Genomic DNA, 28000 nt, shown 5'->3' with positions numbered 1-28000 from the left:
TTTTTGGAAGAGCTGGAGACTAGAGCACACAATACAGAGTTTTGTGAAATATAGTGCCTATGAGAATCTTCCCTTGGTACACAGAAGCCACGGTGGAGCCCTGAAGCACAGAGCCGTCATTGGTGTACACGGTGCTCACCCTGGGCTTCTCAGACAAAACATTCTGGATACGAAGTACCTGTCAGGAGAAGATCACTCGTTAGGACACTGTATGGGCAAGTCACTGTCCAGTGATGGCTTCCTTCCCAAACATTCTGACACCAGTATAATTTTTCAGAAATCAGCAAGCTAAAATCTATGTATGCTCAATAACTCCTTTCCTTCTGATGTAAATACTAACACCCTGATGGTATCTAGGCACTAGGTGAACTGATTATCTGACATTGCCAAAGTCCTCAATTGGTAGCTTACATAATTTTGATAGTTCAGGCACTCCCTATAGACGAAGGGACGATTAAGTGGGTGCTCTTATCCAATTCTTGAGTGAATAGTGAGCCTGCTTTTGTGGTAAGGTAAGGAAACACAGAAAAATAAAATGATCATAGTACACTTGAGTAGCAAGTCAACCCAGCTTAGAAACCATCAGGATGGTGGTTGTCACAGCTGGAGCCCTCCCAGCACTGCACAGTGGTTAGGAAGCATAAAGAATGCATACTTCTCTGAGAATCCACACATCCCTGCCCTGGCTGTGACTGAGCCCTGGGATTAGCACACTCAACTTCGCTAGTCGGCTGAATTTTAAACAATCATGTTTCTACATAACTGGGATGAAGTGTATTCAAATTGAACTTAATAGGAATTAAAGGAAAACAATCAGAGTTTATATTGACATCTTTTATCAGAATTGAGTTTTGCTTCTTCTTTTTTTTCATCTTAAGAAAGATCCTACAATTTCATCTCAGGTTTGCTAAACAAAAATACTCAAGCTTGGAGCTCATGCAAGGATGTTAGTATTATGAAGAGAGGAGTCTTATCTCAAATAAGCAAGGATTATTTTCATAATAATATTAAAAATGATTCTAAACAATTTTCAAATCACCTAAGGATAATATTGTCTTCCCATAAAGCAGATATTGTGTTTGGGCCTTGGTAAGTTCTCTCCCTCTCTTCCAGGAGAAGTACCTATCTGGAGCCAGCTTAGCTTTTTAGAGTATGATAACCATTCTTCAGATTGCGGGCTCAGGCTGAAATTTTTTTTTATTTTTGGTGTTCTTTTTAAGAAGCTATGACTAATACGTTAATTAAAAAGAAAGTCTTACTTTTTTAAACTAAAAAACAGTAATATTCTTCAGCAGAAATGACTTTATTTTCTAATTTACCCACTGGGCCAATTACCAGGCTAGGATTTGGATATCAGTTTTCCAACTGCCCAAACTGGTAGTGAAATGCTATCTTTGTTGTCAAACTGTACCTGTATGATCTCTGCACCTAATCACAGGCCCTGTCCTCTCCCTGCTCACAGCAGTCCTGGTTCCCTTGACTATACTGTTTTCCCCAAAGAACTTAGCATCCTCAAACCCACCATACAAGTTGTTTGTTCATTTATTTTGCTTATTGTTCATTGTCTGCTCCCCACCAAGAGCAAGGATCATGGCATGTTTTATTTTCTAATATATCCTAAGCATGAGAGCAATGTCTGGTACTTTCTAGGTGCTCTATCATTGTTCCTGTGAGAAGGCGGTAAGATCCAGCAGGGGCTCCTTCCTAATTCTGGAGTGAACAGTGATCCTGCCTCTGAGGGAAGGGAACAGGAAAAGATACCAATATGCGCCGAGGATTTATACCTTTAGCTAAATTCACTAGAGATCTTTGATTCTTAAATCCAGTTATCACAGAAAATATAATGCTTTGTGCTATTGTTTTTAGTGCCATAGAAAATTCAATGGTTTATGTGACTGTTTTAGGAGGGATAATTAAATAACACTAATAAAATTTTTAAAGTGAGACATTTGTCAACACTATCATATCTATTAGAACCCACATGCAAAACAAAACACTCGTTTTGTTTGAAGCTACAGTCATTTAAACTCTTTTTCTTAGAACTTCATGTTGCATAGTGCACAAAAAAAAAAAAAATCCATACAGGACTCCATCCTTGCCTAACTGTAGGACTTGTTAACAGCCTACATCCTGGTTGGAGACACAATATGGCAATCAAGTCAATATGAACGATCAAGCTCATGAGTTCGCATTACTCCCAGTGGTAGTTTTATCCCTAGCAAAGACAGGACATACTGTTTCCCACTGATGTCAAACTGGCACCCTGTGGCCTGAAAGCATTAGCCGTATCTAACCATGTGAGCCATATCTAACCATATCTAACTCCCTGTCCATCAGAATCTCTACGATTTTCATACACAGAATTATTTAGTTCTGCAACATTAAATGTGACCCAATCAAATATTCCCAAGTCAACTCAACAAATTGTTCTTGCAGTTTTGTGAGATCAGGGAAAGACAGAAACTTACTTCTGATCCTGGAGGATCCTCAGGGTTATAGTTCAGAAGCTTCATGCCATTAGGATGGCATCCTGCCAAGATATCTCCCGTGGCAGGATCAACAGACAAATTATCCACTAAGGTGTCCAAGTGTATTACCTTCCAACAAAGAGGAAGTAGTGAAGACATTGTCCCAACGTTCTTCCCCATCCGCCTCTACCACCTCCCACCAGCATAGCCTTGTACACAAAATTGTATTTTTAGGGGTATAGGCTACAGTATTTTTAAAGCACAGCACAGTTTTACCAGAATTTCTCTTAAACAGTCACGTTTTCTTTGCCCAAGGAGCACATTCTCAGGTCAAGAGTAGGACAAATGTCAGAGGCCATGTCATGTACGCAAGCCAGGTGCTCCTACCTTCAGTTCAGTTAAATCCCAGTTGTCATGTTTTTCCATTACATGCACATTCTTAGCTGTGGCATCAGCAACATAGACATACCTTTGAAGTAAATAACATGTCCATTTAAGCAGTTAGTAGTAAAATGTGATACCGACTTTTACTTTGGAGAAGGGGTATAAAAATTCATACTAGTTCAATACACCACAGCAATGCCTTCTAAAGCACAATATAAGGAGATAATGGAGTAGTACTTTTTAATGTGCTTGGAGAGTGCTTTAAGTAGGTTTGAATATGAAATATAACTATAAAGTAATAAAATTGTTTTTCTAGGTGAGATACAGGCTTTATCTCATTACCTAGGAATCATAATTTTTTTTTCTTTTTTTTTAAAAGTTTATTTTATTTCTTTGAAAGGCAGTTACAGAGAGAAGGAAAGACAGAGAGAGAAAGAGATCTTCCATTTGCTGGTTCATTCCCCAAATGAACAAAATGACCAGGGCTGGGCCAGGCCAAAGCCAGTAGCCAGGAGCTTCCTCCAGGCCTCCAACATGGAAGCTAGGACCCAAGCACCCGGGCCAACCTCTGTTACCCTCTCAGGTGCATTAGCAGGGAGCTAGATTGGAAGTGGAGCAGCTGGGACTTGAACGGGTATCCATATGGGATACCAGCACTGTAGGACAGGGTCTTAACCCACTGAGCTACAGCATTCGCTCCCCACAATTTCTTTCTTTAAATAAAAGGAGGTAAGTAGATCACTTAAAAGACCAAAATAGTATATACTTCCAAAAACTAGTGATAGAGACGAAGTATTAGATTACCAGGAATCTCTGTCACAATCATTTTTTAAAAGAGGAAGAACATTTAGAGTTATGTTCCACAAGTATCATCTATGTGCATTATCTCAAATTTACATGTCACTATTTATGGCAGTTCTCTTAAAAAAAAAAAACCTTCAATTCTGAACATTTAGTAAGAGTGTTTTCTCACTAAACTCCACGGTACTTCTGTTTCCTTGTTGACTGAACTTGTACAATCACAAAAACCCAATCTAAAGTAGACTCCCTCTGCAAAAAGAGATTTGGGCACTGACCTTAGTGTAAGTGAACCAACAGCTCTAGCCTCATAAGAGGCAGAGGCTTTGGACACTTATCCTCCTTTTCATGTGCTAAGAAAGTGTTCTTTAGAGTGACATAAGAATTATAAATGAGAACTTCATCTATTTTTTGAGTCAAATCTCTCCTTTTACTGTGGTGGTGGTGGGGCAGGGTGGTAGCTGAGACACATGAGAACACGTGGTTTGCTTCAGATCACACGTTTGCTGTGTGGCCACATCTGATCCTCTACTCATAGACTGCTTATGTAAGCCTAAGGACGTAACCACCCACCACCACTGAGCAGAACCACTGTAAAAGAGCATACTTCTTATCTAGTGAGACTGTGATCCCATTGGCAGAACTGAATCCTTTGGCCACCACTTTGACCTCTTTGGGGCTGTAGAAAAGAACGGAAGTCCAGTGAAGATCCAAAAACATCTCAAGAAGTGCTAAGACATAGTTGGTAAAATAGTGGTCTCTGGTGGCGTAGAACTGTTCCGGTCCAAGAACCACAATGTTATTCACACTAAAATGAGAAAGAGAAAGAGAGAGAAACCATGGGATATTTAAATACTAGGATCACTGCCCATATCACTAATCTGTATAGATCTGTCCATTTGAGAAGCATACAAAAATCAGTATGGAGGCAAAAATTCCATATAAAGCACATGATCTTGCATTTCCCTGGTGGATTTCCCTTTAGCCATTTGTTAGTTTTTCAACTTCCTCTTCCATAAAACCAGTAAAATTTACAAAAGAATCTCCCAACTTCACACTCTGTTGACTTGTGAATGTTAGTAGTGGTTATATGTGAAAGTTATAATGTAATTCATGGATAGTTATGGTTCTCCTTCTCTATAAATTCAACTTCTTCATCCCCTTGAAGTTAGGCACAGTCAAGTGACTTGCTTATCAATGAAGTAAATAATGTATGTGGCTTCCACATGGAAGACTTTAATAGCCAATGAGGGATTTACCACATTTCTCTAAGATTTCCAGATGTAATGAGAAATTTTCCTGAAAAAGAAAAGGGTATTCTCCTAAGGTCCTAAATGAGGACATGAAACTAAGTGCCTACATTAGATGTGTTAGCAAGAGTGAGAAAACAAAACAAAATAGAACTTTGTGCTTTTCAATCACTAAGGTGTTAGGGTTTTGCTTTGTGTTACAACATAACTCAGACCATGCTGACCTTTCTATTTTGTCTGAGTGTATGGGATTATGGACGATTTTTTTATAGCATTCTTTAAAAAAAAAGATTTATTTATTTTGAAAGATAGAGTTGGGGGAGAGAGAGAGAGACAGAGAGAGATCCGCCATCTGCTGGTTCACTCCCCAAATGGCGCAACGATCAGGGCTGGGTAGATCAGGAGCCAGGAGATTCTTCCAGCTCTCCCATGGCCGCAGGGGCCCAAGCATTCGGGCCTTCTTCTGCTTTCCTAGGTACATTAGCAGGAAGATGGATCGGAAGTGGAGCGGCCGAGTCTTGAACCGGTGCCCATATGGGATGCCAGCACTGCAGGCGGTGGCTTTACCCCCTATGCCACAGCACTGGCCTCAATATTGTTTCTTTTGTTCTTCAATGCCATTAAGAATTTCTAAGTGGAAAAGTCTTACTTTTATTACCAGTAAAACACCAATAAAGCCCTTTTCAGTTTTCAGAAAGAAAAAAAAAGAAAAACAGTAACTTGAAAAAATGTAGAAAATGATTTTACACTTTTTAGCTTTTAAGAAAGGCAAATTTGGATGAAACAGGAAATATTTTCCTATTTTGATGTATCCTTGCCGGGGTCACTGGTCTTTTGTGTCTTAGCTTAAGTGTTCCTTCCTCCAAAAAGGATTTCTCAACATTATAAGTTATGTTAAATTTACCCCTATTTGTTTCTGTCTCTCTTCTGCCCCCTTGTAATTATTTCATCAGTGCGTGTACCAGGGCAGCTCTGAAGTTTTTCATTCTCACTGTGTTGCCTGCCTTGTTCCAACTGCCTCTACTTGGACCAGTTCTGCATGGAGTCCAACAGACTTCCTGCAGATGCAAACTAACAGTGCCTCTCCTCATGCCTGGCGCAGATCTCTGGCTTCCCACTTCCTAACTTCCATGCTGACATAAAAGCATAGGAAACCAGCAGACTTGCTCAAGCATGACCAGGAATGTGGGGGAGTTAATGCCCCTGGAGGCTCATCTTTGACTGATGGAAGCTGGGGCTGATGGACAAACTCTTTACTTTCTCATCTTGGCCGCAGTGTCCTGAGATGAGTCTTACGCTGCTTACTGGAGAATAATCTCATGGTTTCAAGCAGCCAGTTGCACTTAGCAGTGATGCATTTGCTACACCTCTCTCCCTGTGTGAGTCTCCTAGTGCTACCATAACAAACTACAGTAAATAGCATGGCTTAGAACAATAGGAATGCACTGCCTCACAGTTCTGGAGGCTAGGAGTTAGAAACAAAGCTGTTGGCAAGGCCAGGCTCCCTCTGATGTTTCTCTGGGAGGAACTTCAAGGATACTACAAGACATTCCTTGGCTTGTAGATGCATCACTCCAATGTCAGTCTTCATCTTCACATGTCAATGCCCCTTGTGTCTGCTTGTCTTCTTAGGTAGACCCTAGACATACTGTATTAAGGTCACACCCTACTCCAATATGACTTCATCTTAACTAATTACATATACATTGACCCAATTTCCAAATAAGATTACATTCTGAGACACTGGGATTTCAACATAACTTTTGGGGCATGCATGCTTTCACTCATAACACGCTCTCTTCCGTCCCGCAGGCTGGCTGGTTTCCTACTTCCATTCTCGGGAACTGTATTCCCTAACAGGGAGTTACAGAACAGGATTTCCCCCCCCATTGTGCTTTCTGGGAACTCTTCCTGTGAGGTCACACCTGTTCACATATGATCCTCACCATCTACCAGTTAAGTGAGACCAATGAGAGAATCTCTGATTTGCTGAGGGAAATTGAGGTACAGATCAATTTTGTCTACAGTTTCCCAGTAACTTCATGAACCTTCTGGCCTCCAATGTGGCCTCAGAACAGAACACAATGTATTATGGAAGAAGTTCAGTAACTTCAACTTCTTTTACATCTTCTGCCCTCCACCCTCCATTTCTGGTGCCCCCAAATTTTGTGGGGAGAAATTCCTATGTGATGTTGATAGGGAAAGCAATGGAGAGCAAATAAACCTTCTTCCATCTTCTTATTCATCTATCCTGTGGAAGAGTCAACTTCTATGGTTTTGGAATGAGTCTTCTGGTGCTGAACCCGTTATAAAAATGTAAACTCTTCCTTGTTGGCTACAGAGTTGAAACAGGCAGCTTATCCGCGGTTATTATTATTATTATTATTATTATTATTTTGGAAAGCAAAAAGATGGATGTTCCTCATTGTGATCAAGAGCTAAGCTTTAAGGCTCAGTTTACTCATGCCTACTACTAGAGGCTAATGTGAGAACTGAATTAAGTATTTTGGCACAGTGCTTGGCACAGTGTTGATGCTTCGTAAGTGCAGGTTTTTATAAGTGCCCATGAGCTTTTATCAAACTCTACTCTAAAGCCCGGATTGAACAAAGAAATGGCTCATCTCTAGTTTTATTACCCGGTGGATGAGGCTCATGGAGTACAACCTACCAGGACAGCTAGGAAAGTATGTAGGTATTCGAAGAGAGCCCTACAGTAGGTGTTGTGTTCCTGTGGTAAAGAGCTGGGGCTCTAATTGAGCACCTTTATAGGATTAAAATGCTTTCAAAACACCAGAAAATATAGGGATATCCAATACTGACCACAGCAATTTCCAGTGAGGTGCTGGGCAGTGCCGCCATGGGGATCTCTGGAGAGATTTAGGGAAAAAAAAGTTTCAAAACAAAAGTTTAAGAAACCTGCTGAACCAGGGATAACAACACTCAGCGGAGGTGCAAAGTAAATAGAATTATGCAATACTTTAATTCCATACCTCTTGAGAAGTTCATGTTTTATAGTTTTCAGGTGTACAAGAGAGCGTTGTTGTTCCTCAAATTTAAATATCTCCACAGTAGACTTCATGTGGGGATGATTCACAACATAAAGATACACAGTTTGGTCTATGTGGGGGAAAAAGCATACATTCAAAGAAGTTCACTTCTATTGCAATCATTATTAGACCTGTTAGGTAGGAAGTCAGAAACTGAGCCTGCGTGTCTGTGAGAAAGGCCTGAAGACCGGCACCCACTGTGGAAGCTCCAGAAGCCCAGTATCTGCACTTCAAAGTCCTGCCCAGACCCTGATGACCTTCCAGGAGGTCCTGCCCCTTCTACCTGGCCTGATAAACATCCTTCCTCTAATGCCAGCCAGGCTTCCCCTGTCTGACAACTTCAGGGGGAAAAACTCAGAAAGAATTTTTTGTATTTATACCCAAGAAGTCCTTTGTTCTGGAGGAGAAGAAGGAGAGGGAGAGGGAAAAGGCAAGAAGGCAAGACCCATCCCCTTGAAAACCCCTGCCTAAATGTGCACCGCGCACTCTCTCTGGTTCTGTCTGGAGAGGTGCCCATCCCTTCTTACGGAAGTCCCTACCCTAATAACCCTTGATATTTTGCTTTCCACTACTCTGTCTCACACCTAAATTCTTTCTTGCACAAAGACAAAAACCCTTTGCGCTTCTCCGGTAACAGACCAGTTTTCAAACTTGGCCACTTCCAAAGGTTTTCTTTACACATGTCGTATTTCAGCCTCACTGTCCCGCTGTTAGGTTGGAAAAATGCCAGAATCCCCAATGTACTGAGGAAACTGAAGCTCAGTAGAGAAATGACTCAGCAGTTTCACCACCATCGCAAGGCAAAGGCCAGCACAGAAGTTTCTGTAGTGGTGGCTTCAGCCTCACGGGCACACTTTCTCTAACAGGAAGACACATGTTGCATAAATACCCATGTGGTTTCTCCAGATGACCCTCCAACAGAAGTGGGTGCAAACAAACAAAACTTGACTGAGAACTTTGGATGTATAACTGTCTACATTGCAACACAAGTTCAAATAATGTCAGGGCTGTGTAAATACCTGAAAATAAGCAACCTTTCCCAGCTGGACAATGAACTTGTGACACGAATCAACCGCTTGGGGTTGAAATGAAACACGGAGTGAACCCAGAGGACATGGGATGAAAGTACGAATGCAGAGGAAAACAAGGAAATGGGAATGTGAACGGCATGGAGAGTAGCAACCTCTCAGAGTCCTGTTTTCAGACGAACAGGAGCTCTAGGTCTGATGAACTCTGCAGTTGTTAAAGGGTCTGGCCCCATCTTCTCACTGCAGGACTTGTTTCGGGTTTGTCTTCCCTATTTCTTTTCTTGCTATAGCTTCCAAGGAGGTAATAGAGCAAGCACAAGCCCTGAGATACAAGGTTTAGACCTAGGACCCTTGAATCACACTGGACATCTTTATTCAAATTAAGAACAGCTGCTTCTTCGTGATGCATCTTTCTTCTGGCCTGGCTCAGCTTTGCCCCACGGCCAGAGCTGGGCAAGCAGAACATCGGTAGATTTCAGCCCCGAAAGGGCCCTTCAGCCTAAGACTCCTGCAGGACAAACCATGAACAATCACATGTGCTGCCCTGACTTTACCCCTTTAAATGCCCCACAGGACCTGGGGACCACATTAGATGCACTTGGTGAGAACACTTTGTTCTCCTCTTGTCATTCCATCCCACCTCTGCTGGAGGAGCCCAACGTATAAGATAAACTGTCTTTCATTATATACTTCTGAAAGCCTGAGAGTTAATGTGTGAATTGATCTCATCTGGAAAAGCAAAACAAATACAAATAACTATGCCCTCCCCCAAACTAACCCCTTCTCTAACATTATCCCATGCTTGGCCATACACTTTTTGAAGATTCCCTCATATAGTTACAGAATTGTGCAAGAACAATCATTATCTACTTGTGTTTCATTTTCATCACACCCAAAAGAAGTCACATACCCATTAGCTGTCTGTCTCCCTAGTTTCTGCCAACCATGAATCTGCCTTCTATCTACAAGAATGTGCCTATTTTGGACATTCACATAAATGCAGTCAGGCAACATGCCACCCTTAGTGAGGGACTGAGCATAGTATTTAGAAGGTCCATCAGTGTTGCAGTATATGCACCAGTAGGTCGTTCCTTTCTATTGCCAAGTTGTTCCATTGTATAATATAGCACATTTTATTTTTGCAGCCATCAATTGCCAGGCATCTTTTGAATATTAGGAATCTTGCTGCCACGAGTATACAAGTTTGTGTGTGGATTTTTAGTTCTCCTGGGTAGATACCAAGGAGTAGAGCTTCTGGGTCATTGGGTAACTCTGTGATTAACATTTTGAGGAACAGTCAAACTGCTGTTCAAAGTGGCTGCATCATCTCGCAATTCCATAAGCAAAGGAGGATGGTTCAAATTTCTCTACATCCATGCTAACATTTGCTACTCAGGTCTCTTTGTTTTTAAATTATTTTTATAGTCCTAGGGGGTGTGAAGTGGTATACCTCATTCTAGTGTTAATCCGCTTTCCCTAATGACTGAGGTTGTTGAACACCTTTTCATGTGCTTATCTGTGTACTTCTTTGTGAGAAATGTCTATTCAGATCCTTTGTCCATTTTTAAGTTGGATTATTTGTCTTTTTTAGCATTGAGTTGTAAAAATTGTATTTTGTGGATACAAGTTTCTCATCCCATTTGTTTTGCAAATATTAGCTCTCATTCTTTGCATAATTTCTTCATTTCCTTAGGGTGTCATTTGGGACACAAAATTTTCTCATTTTGGTGAGTCTAATTTATCTCTTTTTTTTTCTGTATGATATAGTTTTTAGTGTCACTCAATTGTTTTTTAAAGCCTTTAGTTTACATTAGATTTTTGAGAACATATTTCAATCAGGTTGTGATAGTCAAATAGGAAGAAAAGAGGATAGAAGGAAGTGCAGGAAGCCACACTGGGCCAAAAATATTAGTCTTCCTTGTTTCATGCAATGTTTTAAGATGTTTCTATACACATTTACAATTTTACAAACTTGTATACATATTTACAGTAAATCAACATTCTCCCTTACCTTTATCAATGAAAGTGCTGATCCCATGTGGATTGAATGATTCTTTTTCAAATCCATTGCTGATTTCCAGCTCTTGTGCTCTTGGGTTCTTCTCATTCATATCTATCAAGAAGATTTTTCCTGGCTCATCTGGTGCAAAGTTTGGCATGCCTGGATATTTTAATCCCTTTACAAAATAAGGAGGAAATAAGCGCACACACACACACACACACACACACACACATATCAAACAATGTATCAATCAAATGGAAGCTAAAATCTCAAAGCTAAACAAAAATGTTCTACATTTCATCTGGATTTCTAAGTTTTTCACTCTTTCCATTGCTGTTATTTGAGCTCAGGGGTTACCAATATCACCTAAGCATTGGCCATGAATATGGGAAGAACAATATTCAAGATAAGGAAGAATTGTTAATTTACAAAGAATTAAGTCAAAAAACATAATACAGGAGACCATGCTGTGTTACCTTGTGTGAGTTCCTTGGCCTACCTGTGCCTCACATTCTGCCTCCATCAAATGAGGAAGTGAAAATGGGCGATTGGGAAGATTCTTTCTATTCCAGATATTCTATAACCTATCCTTCCTCAAAGCAACGACACAAGTTGTATAGTTTACTGTCATTACTCCAATCCCCACACTGATTTTTTTTTATGTAGTGGCACATAGTAGAATCAGCAAAGATTTAAAGTAGGGGTGCAGTCTTATAGAATTTGACTACTTCTGACCAATTTTGTTCCTATAAGTTTGTCTGAAAGGTCCAACGTGAATGGTTTTCTCCAAATGTTGCAGAAACCTCATTGTAGTGACTTGGCCAGTGGTCCTTTCTACTAGCAGGAATGGGTGATTATCAACTCAAAATAAACATCCTGAATGCATCAGGCTTTTGTTGCATCCCACCTCACCATGTCAAAACTTGGGGCTTGTTGATTCTGCACTGGTTACAGAATAGTCCACCTGCTACCCATGTCCCTTCCCCATCACTCTGATCTGTGCCAATATCAACAACCCTATAAATTCTCCTGTATGCTTATCTCACTTACAGTCCACTTAAATTCTCTCCTTCCGACTTTACCTTCTCTTTCTTTCTTTTTTTTTTTTTTAATTTTTTGACAGGCAGAGTAGACAGTGAGAGAGAGACAGAGAGAAAGGTCTTCCTTTGCCGTTGGTTCACCCTCCAATGGCTGCTGCGGCCAGCGCGCTGCAGCGGGTGCACTGCGCTGATCCGAAGGCAGGAGCCAGGTGCTTCTCCTGGTCTCCCATGGGGTGCAGGGCCCAAGGACTTGGGCCATCCTCCACTGCACTCCCTGGCCACAGCAGAGAGCTGGCCTGGAAGAGGGGCAACCGGGACAGAATCCAGCACCCCGACTGGGACTAGAACCCGGTGTGCCAGCGCCGTAAGGCGGAGGATTAGCCTAGTGAGCCACGGCGCCAGCCACCTTCTCTTTCCATCTCTCCCTCTCCCTACTCTTGATTGTATATGCCCAAACCCCACGGCTACACATACTTATAAAATACTGTTCTTGACTTTGTCGTGCAGGAGTCAATCTTGCCTGAATTCCCCCACCTACATCTTCAAGTTTTTCGCAGAACACTTTCTGTGTCCAATTCTCGTTGTCTGGTATTGTGTGGGGAAACCACATTTTCCCCTAGACCACACTGGCTCTCCTGAAGCCCGTCAGAGGATGTGCTGTTCCTCTTCCATTCTCCAGAAGTCACCACAGCTGGAGGAAATATAGACAAGTCCCCTGCCACAAACATTTGCTTCCAGACCAAACTCTGTCACCCTCCATTAACTCACAGTCTTCCAAGGAAGCCATACCTTTGCTCCATCATCAAAATCTCTACCAGCTCTCTTTGCTCTGATCTAGTTCTTACAAAGGGCAAGTCAACTGTCAGATTGAAAGACTTCATTAGCAAATCATCATCCCAAGTTCCAATGGAGATTCAACACTTTCTGTGGAACTCTTTGTTCATCTGAATAGGCAATCTACTGGATTTTTCCAAGTACCTATTCTAAATTTATGTCCTTATTTTCCCAAGTCCACACTTTCTTCCTTTTTATTCTGAATGCATGACGTTTCTCTACTTCGTTGAAACACCATTCTATTTCATATGAATTTCTTGATTCATTCCTTTCTCTCTCAATAATTCATCAGTTTTACCCTTTTTTCTTTTCTCCCTCTTTTTTAAATGAAGTATCCTTCTTCTGTTGTTAGGTTAACTATTTCACCTTTTTTCTTGATTCCATATTCTGTAGGGCCTGTGTTTAGAAATGGCATCCCTTTTTTTTTTTATTTTAGTACTCATTTTTCACCAATGGCTCCTTATTTGGTTTTAAATATTACTCAAGTTTCTCCTTCCTTGACACAAATCTAACATTACTACCTCTTCAGATACACATTTATTTCTTTCTTTCACTGTCAAATGTTTTTGAGGGCCAGCGCTGTGGTGCAGTGGGTTAATGCCCTGGCCTGAAGCGCCAGCATCCCATCATCCCATATGGGTGCTGGTTCAAGACCTGGTTGCTCCACTTCTGATCCAGCTCTCTCTGCTGTGGCCTGGGAAAGCAGTAGAAGATGGCCCAAGTCCTTGGACCCCTGCACCCACATGGGAGACCCGGAAGAAGCTCCTGGCTCCTGGCTTTGGATCAGCACAGCTCCAGCCACTGTGGCCAGTTGGAGATTGAACCATCAGATGGAAGTCCTTTCTCTCTCTCTCTGCCTCTCCTCTCTCTGTGTAACTCTTTCAAGTAAATAAATAAATCTTAAAAAAAAAAAGTCTGAAACATCACCTGATATTGTTGCCTAATTTGCCTCAACTTGAATTCCCTGAAATCAGTCTTCCACACCTACCACTTTGCAGAACACCCTACAAATATCTTATCAGTGATCTCCAAAATATGCTACCTTACAATGCTCTACCTTTCCTTCTCTGTCCCTCTGTGGCATCTGTCTTACAGCATGCCCCTTCTTTTTCATCAAAAGGTCAAAAATAGAGTTACCAGGCAGAAGTCTTGCTTCCCTTCCCGCCTCTTGTATTTCTTCCTTTTTCTGTCTTCATTCACTGCTCCCCTTTCTTGCTCTATACGCTTTCCTTGCAGAGTTTAGTCATAAGATTTCAGTTTTCTTCTACAACTACTTCCTAAGGAAGCTCAAAATCAACTCACCGAGCAAACATCAAGGCAAGCGCTGAGCTTGGGTGTAAGACAGCCGTTCAGATGCTCAAGTCTCATCAAAGTGCCTGGGTTTCAGTCTATGCGCCAGTTCATGATTCTGGCTTCCTGCTAATGTGCACCCCTGGAAGCAGCAGTGATGGCTCAAGAAACTGAGTTCCTGTCACCTTGTGGGATACCCAGAATGGGGTCCTGTCTCCCGGCATCAGCCCCACCCAGCTCTGATCACTGTGGGCATTTGGGGAGTTAAACATGGGATGAGACTATTTTCTCTCTCTCTCCCCTTTCTCTCTCAAATGAGTAAATTTTAATAAACAACATTATCTCTCAAACCCTTTCTCCCACTGATACTGACTCTCCTCTGAGTAGGAGAGCTCCTGGCTTCGGATTGGCCCAGCTCCAGCTGTTGCAGCCATTTGGGGAGTGAACCAGCAGATGGAGGACCTCTCTCTCTGCCTCTGCTTCTCTGTAACTCTGCCTTTCAAATAAGTAAGTCTTTTTAAAAAATTCATCAAGGGAGGCCTAGTGATAAGGACACTGGTTAAGACACCCATGTACCATATAAGAGTACTTGGGTTTGAGTCCAGGCTCCGACTCTGATTCTAGCTTCCTGCTAATGCAGATTCTGGGAGACAGAGATGATAGCTCAAGTAACTGAGTTCCTACCGCCCATGTAGGAGACACAGATTGAGTTCACTGCTCCTGGCTTTGACTCAGCCTCGCCCAGACATTGCAAGCATTTAAGAAATGAAGCAGTAGATAAGAGCTCTCTCTCTGTCTCTGTCTGCCTTTGCCTCTCAAATATATTTTATAGTATAGATAAACAAATACAAAAATTCATGTTCTCAAATATATTTTAAAGTAATAAATAGACAAATACAAAATTCATGTTCTTTGGTGGTGTTTCATTAGCCAATATTAGGCATGTAATTCCAGTGCTAAGAATTCACATTGAAAATGTGATAAATCCGTTTTAATAAGGAAAATCTTAGTCCCTGTTCCAAAGTGCAACTGATTTAATAAGTGCATAATAACTTCAATATTTCACAAATATACATTACTTGTGAATGGAATTTAGTCCTCGAAACTTGCAGAGTAGTATTGGGAATAAAATGTTTTTGAAAGGCATGGAAGGAATGGCAGGGAACCCAAGATGGAAGGTGGCAGGGTTTTGAATCAAGTAATTTGCCATTTGATTTACTAACATTTACAGACACAGGCGGTCTGGCGAAGAGGAATGCTGGTTAGTGAGAAGATGAGTACTAGGTACTGAGAACCAGCCCAAGACAGCAGTGTTCGGGATGCACAACCACAGGACAGAGGTGGAGCTCATCCTAGGGATCAAATGGAAATCAATACACGTTTATTTAGACCCCAGTGAGTGTGCAGCTGCCCGCAGGGAGCTAGCTGCCTCCCATGGGGCTGTCAAAGCTGGGCATCACCTCTGGCATTTTCATTAATCCTCTAGAGTCCTGTTTTCCTTTTGTAGTTGACTGGTCTCCCAAGTGGTGGGATAAGAGCTTTGGGGTCCATCTGGCAGGGATAGTCAGCAAAGCTAATGTACTTTCTATACAGCTATTGACATGAGCAGCAGAGTGTCACAGAAAATACTCACACTGGAGATAAAAGCCAGCCCACTAGGAAGTATATCAATATCTTCCGAGCCATTTTCTGCAAAAGAATCAGAAAGATGCATGTATGAAGGCTTAAAAAATAAATCTCTTGATTCAAAGTTTGAATTTCTTTTGGACACTACACTGACTTTTTCAACCTTTGCCTGGGAAACATTAACTCTTGAAATCCCACAGGCATGCTATTCTATAAGAAAAGCTGAGTCAGTCACCACAAATACTGAATTATTTTTTTAGAATCTCGTTTCCAGGAGAAAAGGGCAAATGATGAGAAAATAAATTCATATCCTAGATTTATTCTTTAAATACAATTTCCAGGACATGTCCTGGGAGATATTAGTGTTATTCCCCATAGAAGGCTGGTCTACGGATTGAGTGAAAAAACTGGGAAACTTCTAACTCTGTAGGTCTCTTATAGTCCTCTATGCCAAGTATTCCTGCTCTTCCAATTTGTCATTGGGGCCTAACAACCTATTGTTATACAATTCTGTTGGGAACTTACTGGGTAATTATTCTCTGCAAAAGCAATAGATCCTAGACTTTTGGATCTATTGTCTAATTTCATTTTCAGGCTGATGATTCAGGATCAGTCCCAACTTTCAGTAAAATAAATAAATCTTTCTCTGTTCTCCAGTTCTGGGTGTCAGTGAATTTTTAAGAAGTTTAGTGAGATATCTTTCTCACTGAAAGCTGGTCTTGAGTACTTTTCTGTGGAAAGAGACATGGAAGAAGTGAGTTTTTCCTGAGAACATAATGAAAAAAAGAGCTAGTGTGACTTTTAGTGAGTAGATGGATCCACATAAAATGTGGCTGCAAGCAGGCAGAATTGAGACTGAAGACAGTAATTGTCTGGAGTGGCAAACTATTCTACAACGACATCAGAACAAGTATACACCACAGCCACATGCGCTTCCCAAAATGTGATGTTCACACTGTTACATCAAGAAGTAAGTTCTCTGTTCTTGCCCCTTGAACCTGGAAGGAGCTTTGTAACTACCTTGCCAAATAAAGTGAGATGAATGAATACCATGTGACACCCCAGACTAGACATTACAGCCACAGATGCGCTCCCCCTCCTTTTTCCCCTCTCTTTCCCCCTTATTACATCTATGACATCTAAGTCATCTAAGTGTATATCTATGTCTGCATCTACACCTATACCTACACCTACATCTGTGTCTGTGTCTATGTCTATGTCTACATCTCAGCTTATGTATCTTTCTCTCAAGGCATGAAACTTGGAAGCCCTGAGTCAAGATATCAAAAACTAGGTGATCTTAAATCTGCAGAGGACAGACTACGATGAGCTCTCACAAGGTGGATGGAGATGCCAGAAGAGGCCAGTTGAATCCAGTGTCTGAGTCACAGTCACTAATATAAATGGAACAGGGTAAACTGTCTCTACTAAGCTCTGTCAAAATTGCAAACTCATGAGCAACATAGTCATTGCTTCAAAACACCAAGTTATGAGGTGGTTTGTTGAACAGCCATGGTAATTGGAACATATGGGAAAATGGTTACCTGGGAGAATGGTTGGAAGGACTTCAAAAGGCATTTGGTAGAGGATAGAGGGGATTGTGGAAAAAATGAATGGGACAAAGCCAAAGAAAATGCAAATTTGAATCAATAGAATGGTGAGCAATGGACCCTAAAAACTGGAGAACAGAGAAAGATTTATTTTACTGAAAGTTGGGACTGATCCTGAATCATCAACCTGAAAATGAAATTAGACAAAATTTTCCATTTCCTAAGCATTCAGTTAATCAGGATTTACCTATATTAGAGGCATTGTAAAACACTCAGGGGATGGGGCAGGCACTGTGTTACAATGGGTTAAAGCCCCAGCCTGCAGCTCCAGCATCCCATATGGGCGCCAGTCAGAGTCCCAGATGCTCCACTTCCTATCCAGCTACCTGCTAATGTGCCTGGGAAAGCAGCAGAGGATGGTCCAAGTGCGTGGGTCCCTTGACCCCACTGTAACTCTGCTTTTTCAACTAAATAAAATAAATCTTTAAAAGAAACACTCAGGGAAAATGTATTTTATGAAAAAGTACACATGGAATTTTAAAAACTGTAGCAAAATAAGCATCTTTTAATTCTGTTTTTCCACAAGCTTTTTGAGGTACCCTCATATATGGTCCCTTGATAACCTGAAAGACTTACTGCTATTTTCATATTGGGTGACATAGTTGTTGGCATTAGGAGAATCTAGAACACTGAATAAAGCATTTTAAAATCACATCTAATACAAGTTGATTACTTTTTGGTGTTTCTGTTGCCTCTCTGCACACCCATTCTTGGTTCCCTTTTACCTTAACCTTCTCCCAGCCTCTGTCTTAACTGTGGATTTTCTCTAGGCTCTGTGTGCTTTGTATCTTTCTGTTGACAGAGCATCCATTCTCTTTGCATGATTCACTCCAACTGCATGACTTTGGCTTTCAACTGCGTGATTCTGTCTCTCTAATCTCTAAATCAAGCCCAGTTCATTGCCTCAAGTTCTAGACCTCTGTATCCACCAGTATATTGGACGTTTCTATCTGATTTTTCCATTTCTCATATTTAATAGATGCCAAACTAATCTGGGCATTTCTCCTTCCAATCTTCTCTACTTTCTATTCTTCAGTGTTGCTAGATGACAGACACTTCCATCCCCCAAAAACCCAAAACAGAAACTTGGAGTTGCTTTTGATGTCTTCCTTTTCCTTAATCCTCATACCCAGCTGATCACAGTCATTCAAACTCTACAGGGGATTTCCAACAGATTATCTTTGCTCCTATACAGCCATTGTCCGTGCTGCTGAAAGTCATATATTTTGGTTGCAAACTAGACTTTCTCATTCACTGGCTTAAAACCTTCTAGAGCCCAGTAGGGCTGGCAGTATAAATTCCAAGATCCTTGTTCTGGACCCAAACCCCTCCAATTTGGATCTAGTCTCAGTTCTGGTGCCCCTCACCACTCCAATCTGCATTCTAGCTGTGCTAAAGAACATGTAAGAGGAGTTTGAAATAAGTGGACCAATCACTTGTGAGCCAGAGCACATGTTGTTTTCTCTTTTTTGCCACTCTCAGATCTTTCCCACATGAACCTCACCTCCACTTGGCCAAGCACAGGCTGTTTCAAGTGAACTTGGGGGCCTGTCACTCAGCCTTTCCAAACTCTCTTGGTTTTGCAACAGTTCAGGTCTAATAAGATCACCGATAACCACCTCCACCATGGAGCAAGGACTGGTTTAATTATTCATTGTAGAAGCTCTCAATAAAAGGTAATTGGTTCAATAAATAAACACTTCTAGATTTTTTGAACTTCATCTTGTTTTGAGGTTAAACTGCTAATAATTGAATGTTGATGTTCCCTGACATATTATGGTTCCAGTTGTGATTTTTTTGACTTGATGATAGAACAAAAGCAATATGCATTCAGTAGAAATTGTTCTTCAAATTGTGAATCTTGATCTTTCCCCAGAAGTACTGTTATGCACAATGATCTCCATTCCTGACACTGGGCAGTGGCCACACCACAGCCCCCAGCAGCCATGCAATTGGTAGGGGAAACTCCCCATGCTCTACAGCACTGTGTTCCTAAGCCTGCATGTTCACGTTAGGTGTACTCAATGGACTTCTGGCTTTTGATATTTTCAACTTCTGAAGAGTTTATCAAGATATAACCCCCATGGTAAGTTGAGGAACATCTATACAAAATATCCTGAGGCTTTTGCTGTTTGTTTCACTTCCTTTTGTCCTCCATACACCATTTGAATAATCGCATCAAAAACTTGCCTACAAGTGAGTGCTTTCCGGAGGTGTCGTGCCTGTCTGTATTTACTTGCTGCATCCAGAACATAGGGGAACTGCTGCTTTATGAACAGAAGTCAAAAAGAATCCCCAGCCTATTACACAGTATTTCCATCCTTTGTTAACTTCACCAACACGGCACCTGCATGAGGGACCAGTGCGTCTCAGCAACAGTGGCACCAGGGGAGTAAGATCCCCAAGGCCTTCCCATGAGTTCTCCCCACACACTCATTAGCTTGCACACTGTCAGGGAAATAGTACTATAAGTCTAAAATCAGTTTTATGAATAGGTGCCTACTTCTTTTTAAACTGCCAACCCTACTACTGCTTGGGATAACTTAATTCTTCAGTCATTTCTTCAACCATTCCCTGCAGGTACCCTGAGAAAGAATTACACCAAAACATTACTGTCAATTAATTTTATCATTGTAATTTCATATCTTACAGAGAAGCTTATGACAGTCAGCTAAAAAAAATGGCACCTATTAGGGGGTGGAAGTACATCTTGGAACACAGGAAACTTCAGAGAGGAGAAGAGATGAAGGGAAGGTAGGCAGATATCAAATATAAAGGCTGTACACTTGATAACACTGTTCAAGAAAAACTCTAATAAATCTACTTATATTTCTAGTGCAGCTTTGATTAGAATCCAAGAGTAGCCACATAAAGTTAGAAATAATAAATTCAGTAATGTTTCAGCATATAAAATAAACATAAAAAATCAGTTGCATTTCAGAATACTAATAAAAATTATCTGAAATGTGAATTAAGAAAGTCTCATTTGCACTATCTGCAAACAAAACAGCAAAAACAACAACAACAAAAACTATTAGGAACAGATTTAACCAAGGAGGTATAAGATATGTACACAGAAAACTAAGAAAAAAAAAAACATAAAAAAAATAAGTGGAAATATATCTTATGTCATTGATTGAACTAATTAATAGTGTTAAAATGTCTATACCACCCAAAGCAATTTGTAGATTCAATGCAATCCCTATCAAATTTCCAGAATTTTTCACAGAAGTAGAAAATAAAACTACCTTAAAATTCACATGCATCTACAAAGGATTCTGAAAAGCTAAAGCAATCATGAGCAAGAACAAAGCCAGAGACATTACACTACCTGATCTTAAAATAATATGAAATGATAGTAAATAAAACAACATGGCATTGGCCCTACTACAGACCAGAGGAATAGAATAGATAACACAGAAATAAATGCTTACAGATCAATTGCTCTTCACCAAAGGCACCAAGCATGCACAATGGGAAAAGATGTCATCATAGATAGTGCTACATAAACTGCATGTTCACACATAAAAGAATAAAGGTGGGGTAAAGCCCACCTGGCACAGTGGGTAAAGCCACTTGTGTGATGCCTGCATCCCATATGGGCTTTGGTTTAGTCCAGCTTTCTGCTAATGTGCCTGGGAAAGTGGTGGAAGATGCCCCAAGTGATTGAGCCCCTGAACTCATGTGGGAGACCCAGAAGAAGCTTCTGGCTTCAGCCCTGACCAGCCCTGCCCATTGCAACACATTTGGGGAGTGAACCAAAGTCGCGAAGATCTCTACCTCCCTCTCTCTGTAACTTTGCCTTTCAAGTAAATAAACAAATCTTTAAAAAAAAAAAAGGCAAACCTTTATATCACATTATATACAACAGTTAACTCAAAAATAGATCAAGGAGTTAGATTTAAAAACTGAAACTGTAGAAGTACTAGAAGAAAACATAAATAAAAATAACGTTGTTGGCCTGGGCATTGATTTTTTGATGGTATTTGTCCCCAAAAGTAAAAATCGACGAGTATGACTGAGTGAAACTAGCTGACTTTTGCCCCGTGACTGAAATGGTTATCACAGTGAAGACTTTAAAAAGACAAAAATGCAGCAAATGTTGACAAGGATGGAGAGAAAAGGGGAACCCTGGTATGCTGTTGAAGGGAAAGTAAATTGGAATAATCACTGTGGAATATAATATGGAAGTTAATCAGAAATTTAAAGTAGAGCTTCCATATTATCCTGAAGTCCTGCATTGGCATATATGAATGCATCTCACTTTGACACAAATAAATGAAATCACTATGCCTCAGTGATACTTATGCTTTGCTTGTATACTGCAACATAATTGTAAAAATACTGATCCCACTTAAATATCAATGAGTGTACTCATGTATATCCCATTTTTATATGTGGTCCACATTTTCTTAACCATATAAATATATTTATTATGTAAACATAAAAAAAAACTATCCTTGACCTTCAAAGCCTTGGAAAAAAATGAACTTAATACCAAATGATTTATGAGATATGATTCTTAGAGGGAAAAATATTTCAGTTTTCTGTATTCCCTCTGAGAAAGAATTCTGGGGAAGAAAACCAGAAAAAAAATCAAAAAGAATTTCTTCTATCAATAAAATTAAACTTAGAAGTCTGGTCTTGAAGAAAACAGAAGTCAGCATTTTTCTCCGGTTCTGGTACTGCCTTCTACAGTCCACTTAAAATCCTTCAGTGGCTCTCTGTGGCTTCATAATGACTCTATGTGTTGAATACGTGGGTCTGGTGTATGCTGTCTTATTAACAGCTTTCATATGCCTAGTCTGCATTCCTTTGGTCAGCCTGTATTTAGTAATATTTCAGCTGTTTGCACCCCAGATTTTCTATTTTGGGCTGCTACAATACTTCCTTGGAGCTTCTGTAATAAAAATGTGTTGCTGACAGATAAGAAAGGCAGTTTTACACAACACAGTACAAAGGCATAGAGAAAACCAGGCTGGTTCATGTTCTAGCTCCATCATCCTCTGATTCTGGACTATTGGGCAAGCATCTGAAGTGTTCTGTGTGTTGATTTCCTAACCTGCAGAGCATGGAGAGCAGACTTCACTTTACAGTTTAGCTGTGAGGATAACGTAGATGACTTAAAGAACTCAACGGAATCTCAGAGACACCAGGCCTTTGATGAAGCAGCCTTTTATTATCAGGTATCAGCACTGTCCTATTGGCAAGTGACTCATGATTGTTCTACCTTTTGGTTCATTCTCCAAACATAAGGTATAAATATGCCAACAGACATGAGAAGTAGTAGGGAATATTTTCTGCTGTTCCTAGCCAGCTTTGAAGTATTTAAGTCATTCTCTTCAAAGTATTTGGATATCAGAACACTGACCTAGGATAACTAGTTTTGGCTTTTCAAATGTAGTTGATACACACTTGGAGAGTCAGAATATTTCTTAACAATTACCTAGTCCAATTATCCCTCTAAATTATTTGGCAGGCTCACATCTTTTCAGAGATAAATGAGTAGATGTCCTACGTATTCACAGCACCTTATAAAACAACAAATGAATGTGTGAATGTCATGTTTCCTTTCTTTCCAAGTCAAGTCTGCTCCCCCATCCCACCAAGATAATGGGAAATCCAATCTTATTCATTAGTAGGGCTTTCTGTTAGGGTTGTACAATGAGTCTAGGTGGTGGTGGGTCTTAAAACCAAGCAGAGTATTTTTGGAATGCCATATGGCCTTCAGTCTATTCTAGTCACCACTGAATTAACCACTCACTACCAAACCAAGTGTGGTTCTTTTACTTTTGACAATTCTGCCACTTCCATGTCACACATGGACACATGGTGGACACTGGCAGGAAGCTGGAGTCAGAGCTGGAGCTGGGAACTGAACCCAGGCACTTTGATGTGGGATGTGAATATCCATCAGCACTTTAACAGTAATGCCAAATACTCATTCCCAAGGCTTTTAGAAACAAAAGTCAGGAAAAGGGTTGTTCTCAGATCTTTCTGCTTTCTGCTGACAGCAAAAACCACCTCTAGGCCTAGGGAACACAAGGTCTAGGTTACTCATTTTTGGAAATTAAGATTTCAGGGAATAGGTGTTTGGCCCAGTGGTTAAGATATGGCTTTGGATGCCCACATAACACATCGCATGTCCTGGATCTACTCCTTATTCCTACTAGTTTAGTGCACCTTTGGAGGCAGCAGGTGATGGTGGCTCAATAGCTTGGGTCCCTGCCATCCAATGAGAGAATCAGATGGAGTTTCCAGGATCCTGGCTGTGGCTTGGGTCAGCACCAAATATCGTGGGCATTTGGGGGAGCGAACCAGTGGATGGAAGATCATTTTCTGTCTGTCTCTCTATAGCCCTCTCTCTCTGCCTTCCAAATAAATAAAAATTAAATAAATAAACTTTTAAAAGATTTCAAAAAAGGCAGAAAATAAACAAAAATGCCCCTTTTCTGCTTTTATAATATATATATATGTATGTATAGCAAGAAAAATAAAATACAAGTTCAAGCACGCCGAGTAGACTCTCCATTCACATACTGATCAATAGGTCGCAGCTCTTGGCCACAGGGCGTTCCCCAGTCTGACAGTGAAAGACAGAACACAGCAGCTGGGAGGTAAACAAGTTGTAGGTGTGCTGGCAGAGGTAGAGGAAAGAAATAACTTGCAGCTGATTTCAATAAGCAGGGAGGGCGAAATCAGTTTTCATATGCAGAGGTGAGAATGTGAAAGAACAGGTTTCTTGAGCAGTGACACAGTCTAGTCTTTTTTTTTTTTTCCTCCTAATAGCAGTGTTAGGAAGGACCGGAGGCTTGCAGCCCAAATAAACAGTAGTGGTGGTAATGAGAAGGTGAGATCAATCCTTGGTGGAGTCACAGAGAGACAGATGCCAACAGGTCTCGTGTGGGAACAGGAGGGCCAACTGGAAAGCAAATAATTCCTGGACTTGGACCCAAGTCTCCTGAGAAAGGGGCACCATAGAGAGGGGAAGCCTAGCAGGAGACATGGTTGTGAGTGGGGGGTGGTGGGAGAGGGAATGAGAAATGTAAAGCTGACCTCAGCGGGAGTTGGTCTGAGCTGGAGCAGCCACTTACCTCACTGGAAAGGGAGTTGTGTGGTTTGAGAGGTTAGGGATGTGGCTGTTCTTGTTTAGATTAATTTTTCAAAAGACATCAAGCTAGGTCGTGAGCTTCTTTTTTATTATCTGTTTATTTCTACTCGAAAGGCAGAGAGTGAGAGCGAGAAGGAGCGAGAAAGAGAGTAAGCTTACATCTTCTGGTTCGCCCACCAAATGCCTGCAACAGCCGGGGCTGTGTCAGGCTCAAACCAGCAGCCCGGACTCAATCTGGGTCTCCCACGTGGGTGGCAGGGACCCAAGAACTTGAGACATCACCTCCTGCCTCCCAGGATGTGCATTAGCAGGAAGCCAGGAATCTGGAATTGGAAACAGCTAGGATTCAAACCCAGACACTCAGTATGGGAGGAGGGCATTCCAAGCAGGTTTTTTTTTGTTTGTTTTTTGTTGTTGTTGTTTTTGTTTTTTTTGACAGGCATAGTTAGTGAGAGAGAGAGACAGAGAGAAAGGTCTTCCTTTTTCCGTTGGTTCACTCCCCAAGTGGCCACCACAGCCAGCGCTGTGCCAATCCAAAGCCAGGATCCAGGTGCTTCCTCCTGGTCTCCCATGCAGGTGCAGGGCCCAAGCACCTGGGCCATCCTCCACTGCCCTCCCGGGCCACAGCAGAGAGCTGGACTGGAAGAGGAGCAACTAGGACAGACTCCGGCACCCTGAATGGGACTAGAACCCGGTGTGCCGGCGCCGCAAGCAGAGAATTAGCCTAGTGAGCCACAGCGCCTGCCATCCAAGCAGCGTCTTAACCATTGTACCAAGTGCCTACCTGTGAGCTTCTTAAGGTAAGCTTGGTACTGCCAGATAAATTTTGAAGGAAATAACACTTGAGGCCAGGAATGTCACCAAGAAATAGGAGAGAAACAGGAAGAAGGAAAACAAGTTAGAGAGGTAACAGAACAGAGAAGAAAAGATCCTGGAAGGAAAAGGGGGGTTCGTGGGACCAGCCAAGGAGTGGTCAGAGACATTCCTCAGATGATGAGATATGGCAGTTAAGCAATGGGCCAAAAATAAGACAGATTGTGACATTTAGGAGACCCCTGGAGACCTGGTGTGGGGCATCATGGGTAAAGCAGATGGGGCAGAATCCCCAGAAAGGACCAAGGCGTAACGGAATTACATTAGTTGGCAGCACTCAGTCAGGTGGGGGGTAACCAAGGAGTCGCGTCGGCCCCTCTTGGTACTGTTGTGCACATACCGAGTCCCTCAATAAGGACACAGTTCTGGGGTTCTACTGGCTCCAGTTCTTGAACTGCACCAAAGCTGTTTCTGTGGAAGACAGAAAGAAACACAGAGGTGAAGGCACAGCCCCCAAATCCATGTCTAAGTAACTGTGACCTTTAATCACCTTCCTATTGGCTAACTCTTTTTATCTGTAATTAACAGACATCTTGTTTTACTTATATTAACTTACATAATGTGGTGATATGTGGGCAGTGTGCCTGTGTTGAGTAATTTCACTGTGATTACTGAAAAACTACAACAGGATTACACAGGAAAAATACTACATTTTTAAAAGCATGAGTAACTGAATAATATTAATTTAAATGCACAGAATATCATCTAATTTTCTAAAGTTTTATCTATTATAAAGTTGCACTTGCTCCATTAATCTATGGTTTTGAATCTGACTCTCTTACCCAAACTGCCTTCCCAAAACTCAGTAGAGTCTCCTAATAGCTTAACTCCATAGCTTTTGCTTCAACATTATTATTTTTTAAATCGTAGGCTAAGTTCCTTTGCAAAAATGTAAATTCATAAAACTGACCACAATTGGCCAAATCATTGTTCAACACATTATTCTGGTTTCTGCAGTGAAACATTCTTCTAAGTATCAAGGATAATTTTAAATTTCTCTTACGCTATCTTCAGGAACTCCGCACTGAGACTTTTACAGCCAGTTATTAAAGGTCCTTAGGTCCACTTTATTGATGTTATTTTATGATTGCCTCCCTCAGTTGCCCTCGGAGCGAATGTAACAAAAGCACTTGGAAGCTGATGCAGGAAGTGTTCACAGAAGGCTTTGGACCCCTCCAAGGAACCGGCTTTGACACCAAGACAGGAACCCAGCGAGGAATGGCAGCGCGCACAGGCGCTGGAGCCCAGGACGCCGGCACCACCTCACGGTTCCCCATTCCAGAGGGCGGTGCCTTCCTAACACATTCCCCATGGTTATCACCCCCCCCCGATCTTCCACTCCAGTTCCCATCCTCACCTGCAGGTTCCTGCTCATCACCCCGCTCCCCGGCCAGCTCCCCGGATCTGCAGCGGGTTCTAACCCGCGCGTCTACACGGGCCCCGGGGAAAGTCGGAGGCGGTCACGAACAGCCCCCTGATATCCTGGCCCCAGCTCCCAAGTCCAGCGCTTCGCACGGACTTCGTCTGTCCACAAGCAACACGTCAAGATGTGAGAGCAACGTGGACAGGGGCGCACGACCCCCGCAGAGCAGACGTGGGCATCCCCGCCCCGCTCTTTCGGAAAGCAGGCGGGCAGCTCCTGTCACAGCAGGAGTTCCCAGGGGAGAGTCTGCAGGCTGGGGCACAGGAGTGAGGTGCGCAAGCTGCTCGCCCTATCCTGGAGGAGGAGAGAGAGCCGAGGGTGCCCCACCAAGATGCCAACTCACCTAAACGCCAGCAACCTCTCCCCGACGAAGGCGAGGCTGGCCCCCAGCAGGGTCAGCAGCAGGAGCTTCGCCATGGTCCCGGCGAGCCAGGTGGCGACGGGCCGGCTCGAGGCGCTCGGAGGGAGCGGCCCGCAGCTCCGGCACCGCCCTCGGCCCGCCCGCGGGCGCCTCCTCTCCTGGGAAGGCGCTCTCCGGGAGGCGCTCCCGGAAGCCGCGGCCGGGCGGCCAGCTCTCCGCCCTCTCCCGCCGCCCGGGTTCGCGGCCTCTTGGACGCACCCGCGTCTGAGCGCACCTGGACGCGTGAAGTTCAAGGCGAACTAGATGCGCCGGCTGCTTCTTCCTCCAGGCTCAAGTTTCAGTCTCCTTCGGGTCTTGTTCCCTAGGCGGCGGCGGCTCTGTCAAGAGCTCACCTGCGGGCGCAGGGGTGGAGGAAGCGGGCTCCAACCACCCAGAGAATTGCACCCAGCTCCTCCAAGGATCTGAGCCGGAGGCCCCAGAGCTGGAGTTCAGGAACTCTGGCAGGGTCTGAGCCCTGAGATGAGACGAGAACTGCTCCGAGCCCCTGGTGGGGTGGGGGGTGGGGTGGAGATAAGGGTCGCGAAGAGCTGTAACTCCTTCCCCAAGGCGTGGGGCGCAGGACCGGGTCCCCAGAACGCTATGCACTACCCGGAGTGCGGAACGTGGTGGGTGTCGCGTTCAGGCTGTTGAGGAGGTGGATTGATGGATGTCAGTGGTTGCCCCAGTAGTAAATAGGACTGGTGGAGAAGAGCAGGGTGGGGCACAGAAAGGTGTCTTCCTCGCCTGCTGGGGCCTTCAAAACGCCCTCCTGTCCTCCTTCTGGCAGGTTCTCACTTCCAGGCGAGGAGTGCACGT

At 42.5% G+C, this 28000-nt stretch overlaps 1 protein-coding gene across 1 annotated transcript; it reads right to left on the bottom strand.

Annotated features, from left to right (window-relative positions):
* Positions 1 to 9: 9 nt before the first annotated feature.
* On the bottom strand, positions 10 to 27203 carry PON3 (paraoxonase 3). Its single transcript, NM_001082078.2, is given in 9 exon segments — positions 10 to 178; positions 2469 to 2597; positions 2856 to 2937; positions 4258 to 4458; positions 7891 to 8017; positions 10987 to 11152; positions 15775 to 15830; positions 25702 to 25772; positions 27128 to 27203. Coding segments are annotated over 9 exon segments (1065 nt in total). The 5' UTR covers positions 27202 to 27203; the 3' UTR covers positions 10 to 19.
* Positions 27204 to 28000: the final 797 nt, after the last annotated feature.

Source organism: Oryctolagus cuniculus, chromosome 16, assembly GCF_051225735.1.
Source record: "Oryctolagus cuniculus isolate XC-2025 breed Fujian yellow rabbit chromosome 16, ASM5122573v1, whole genome shotgun sequence".
Taxonomy (NCBI): Eukaryota; Metazoa; Chordata; class Mammalia; order Lagomorpha; family Leporidae; genus Oryctolagus; species Oryctolagus cuniculus.
Note: the sequence above shows the minus strand (reverse complement) of the source record. Positions and strands in the feature narration are given on the sequence as shown.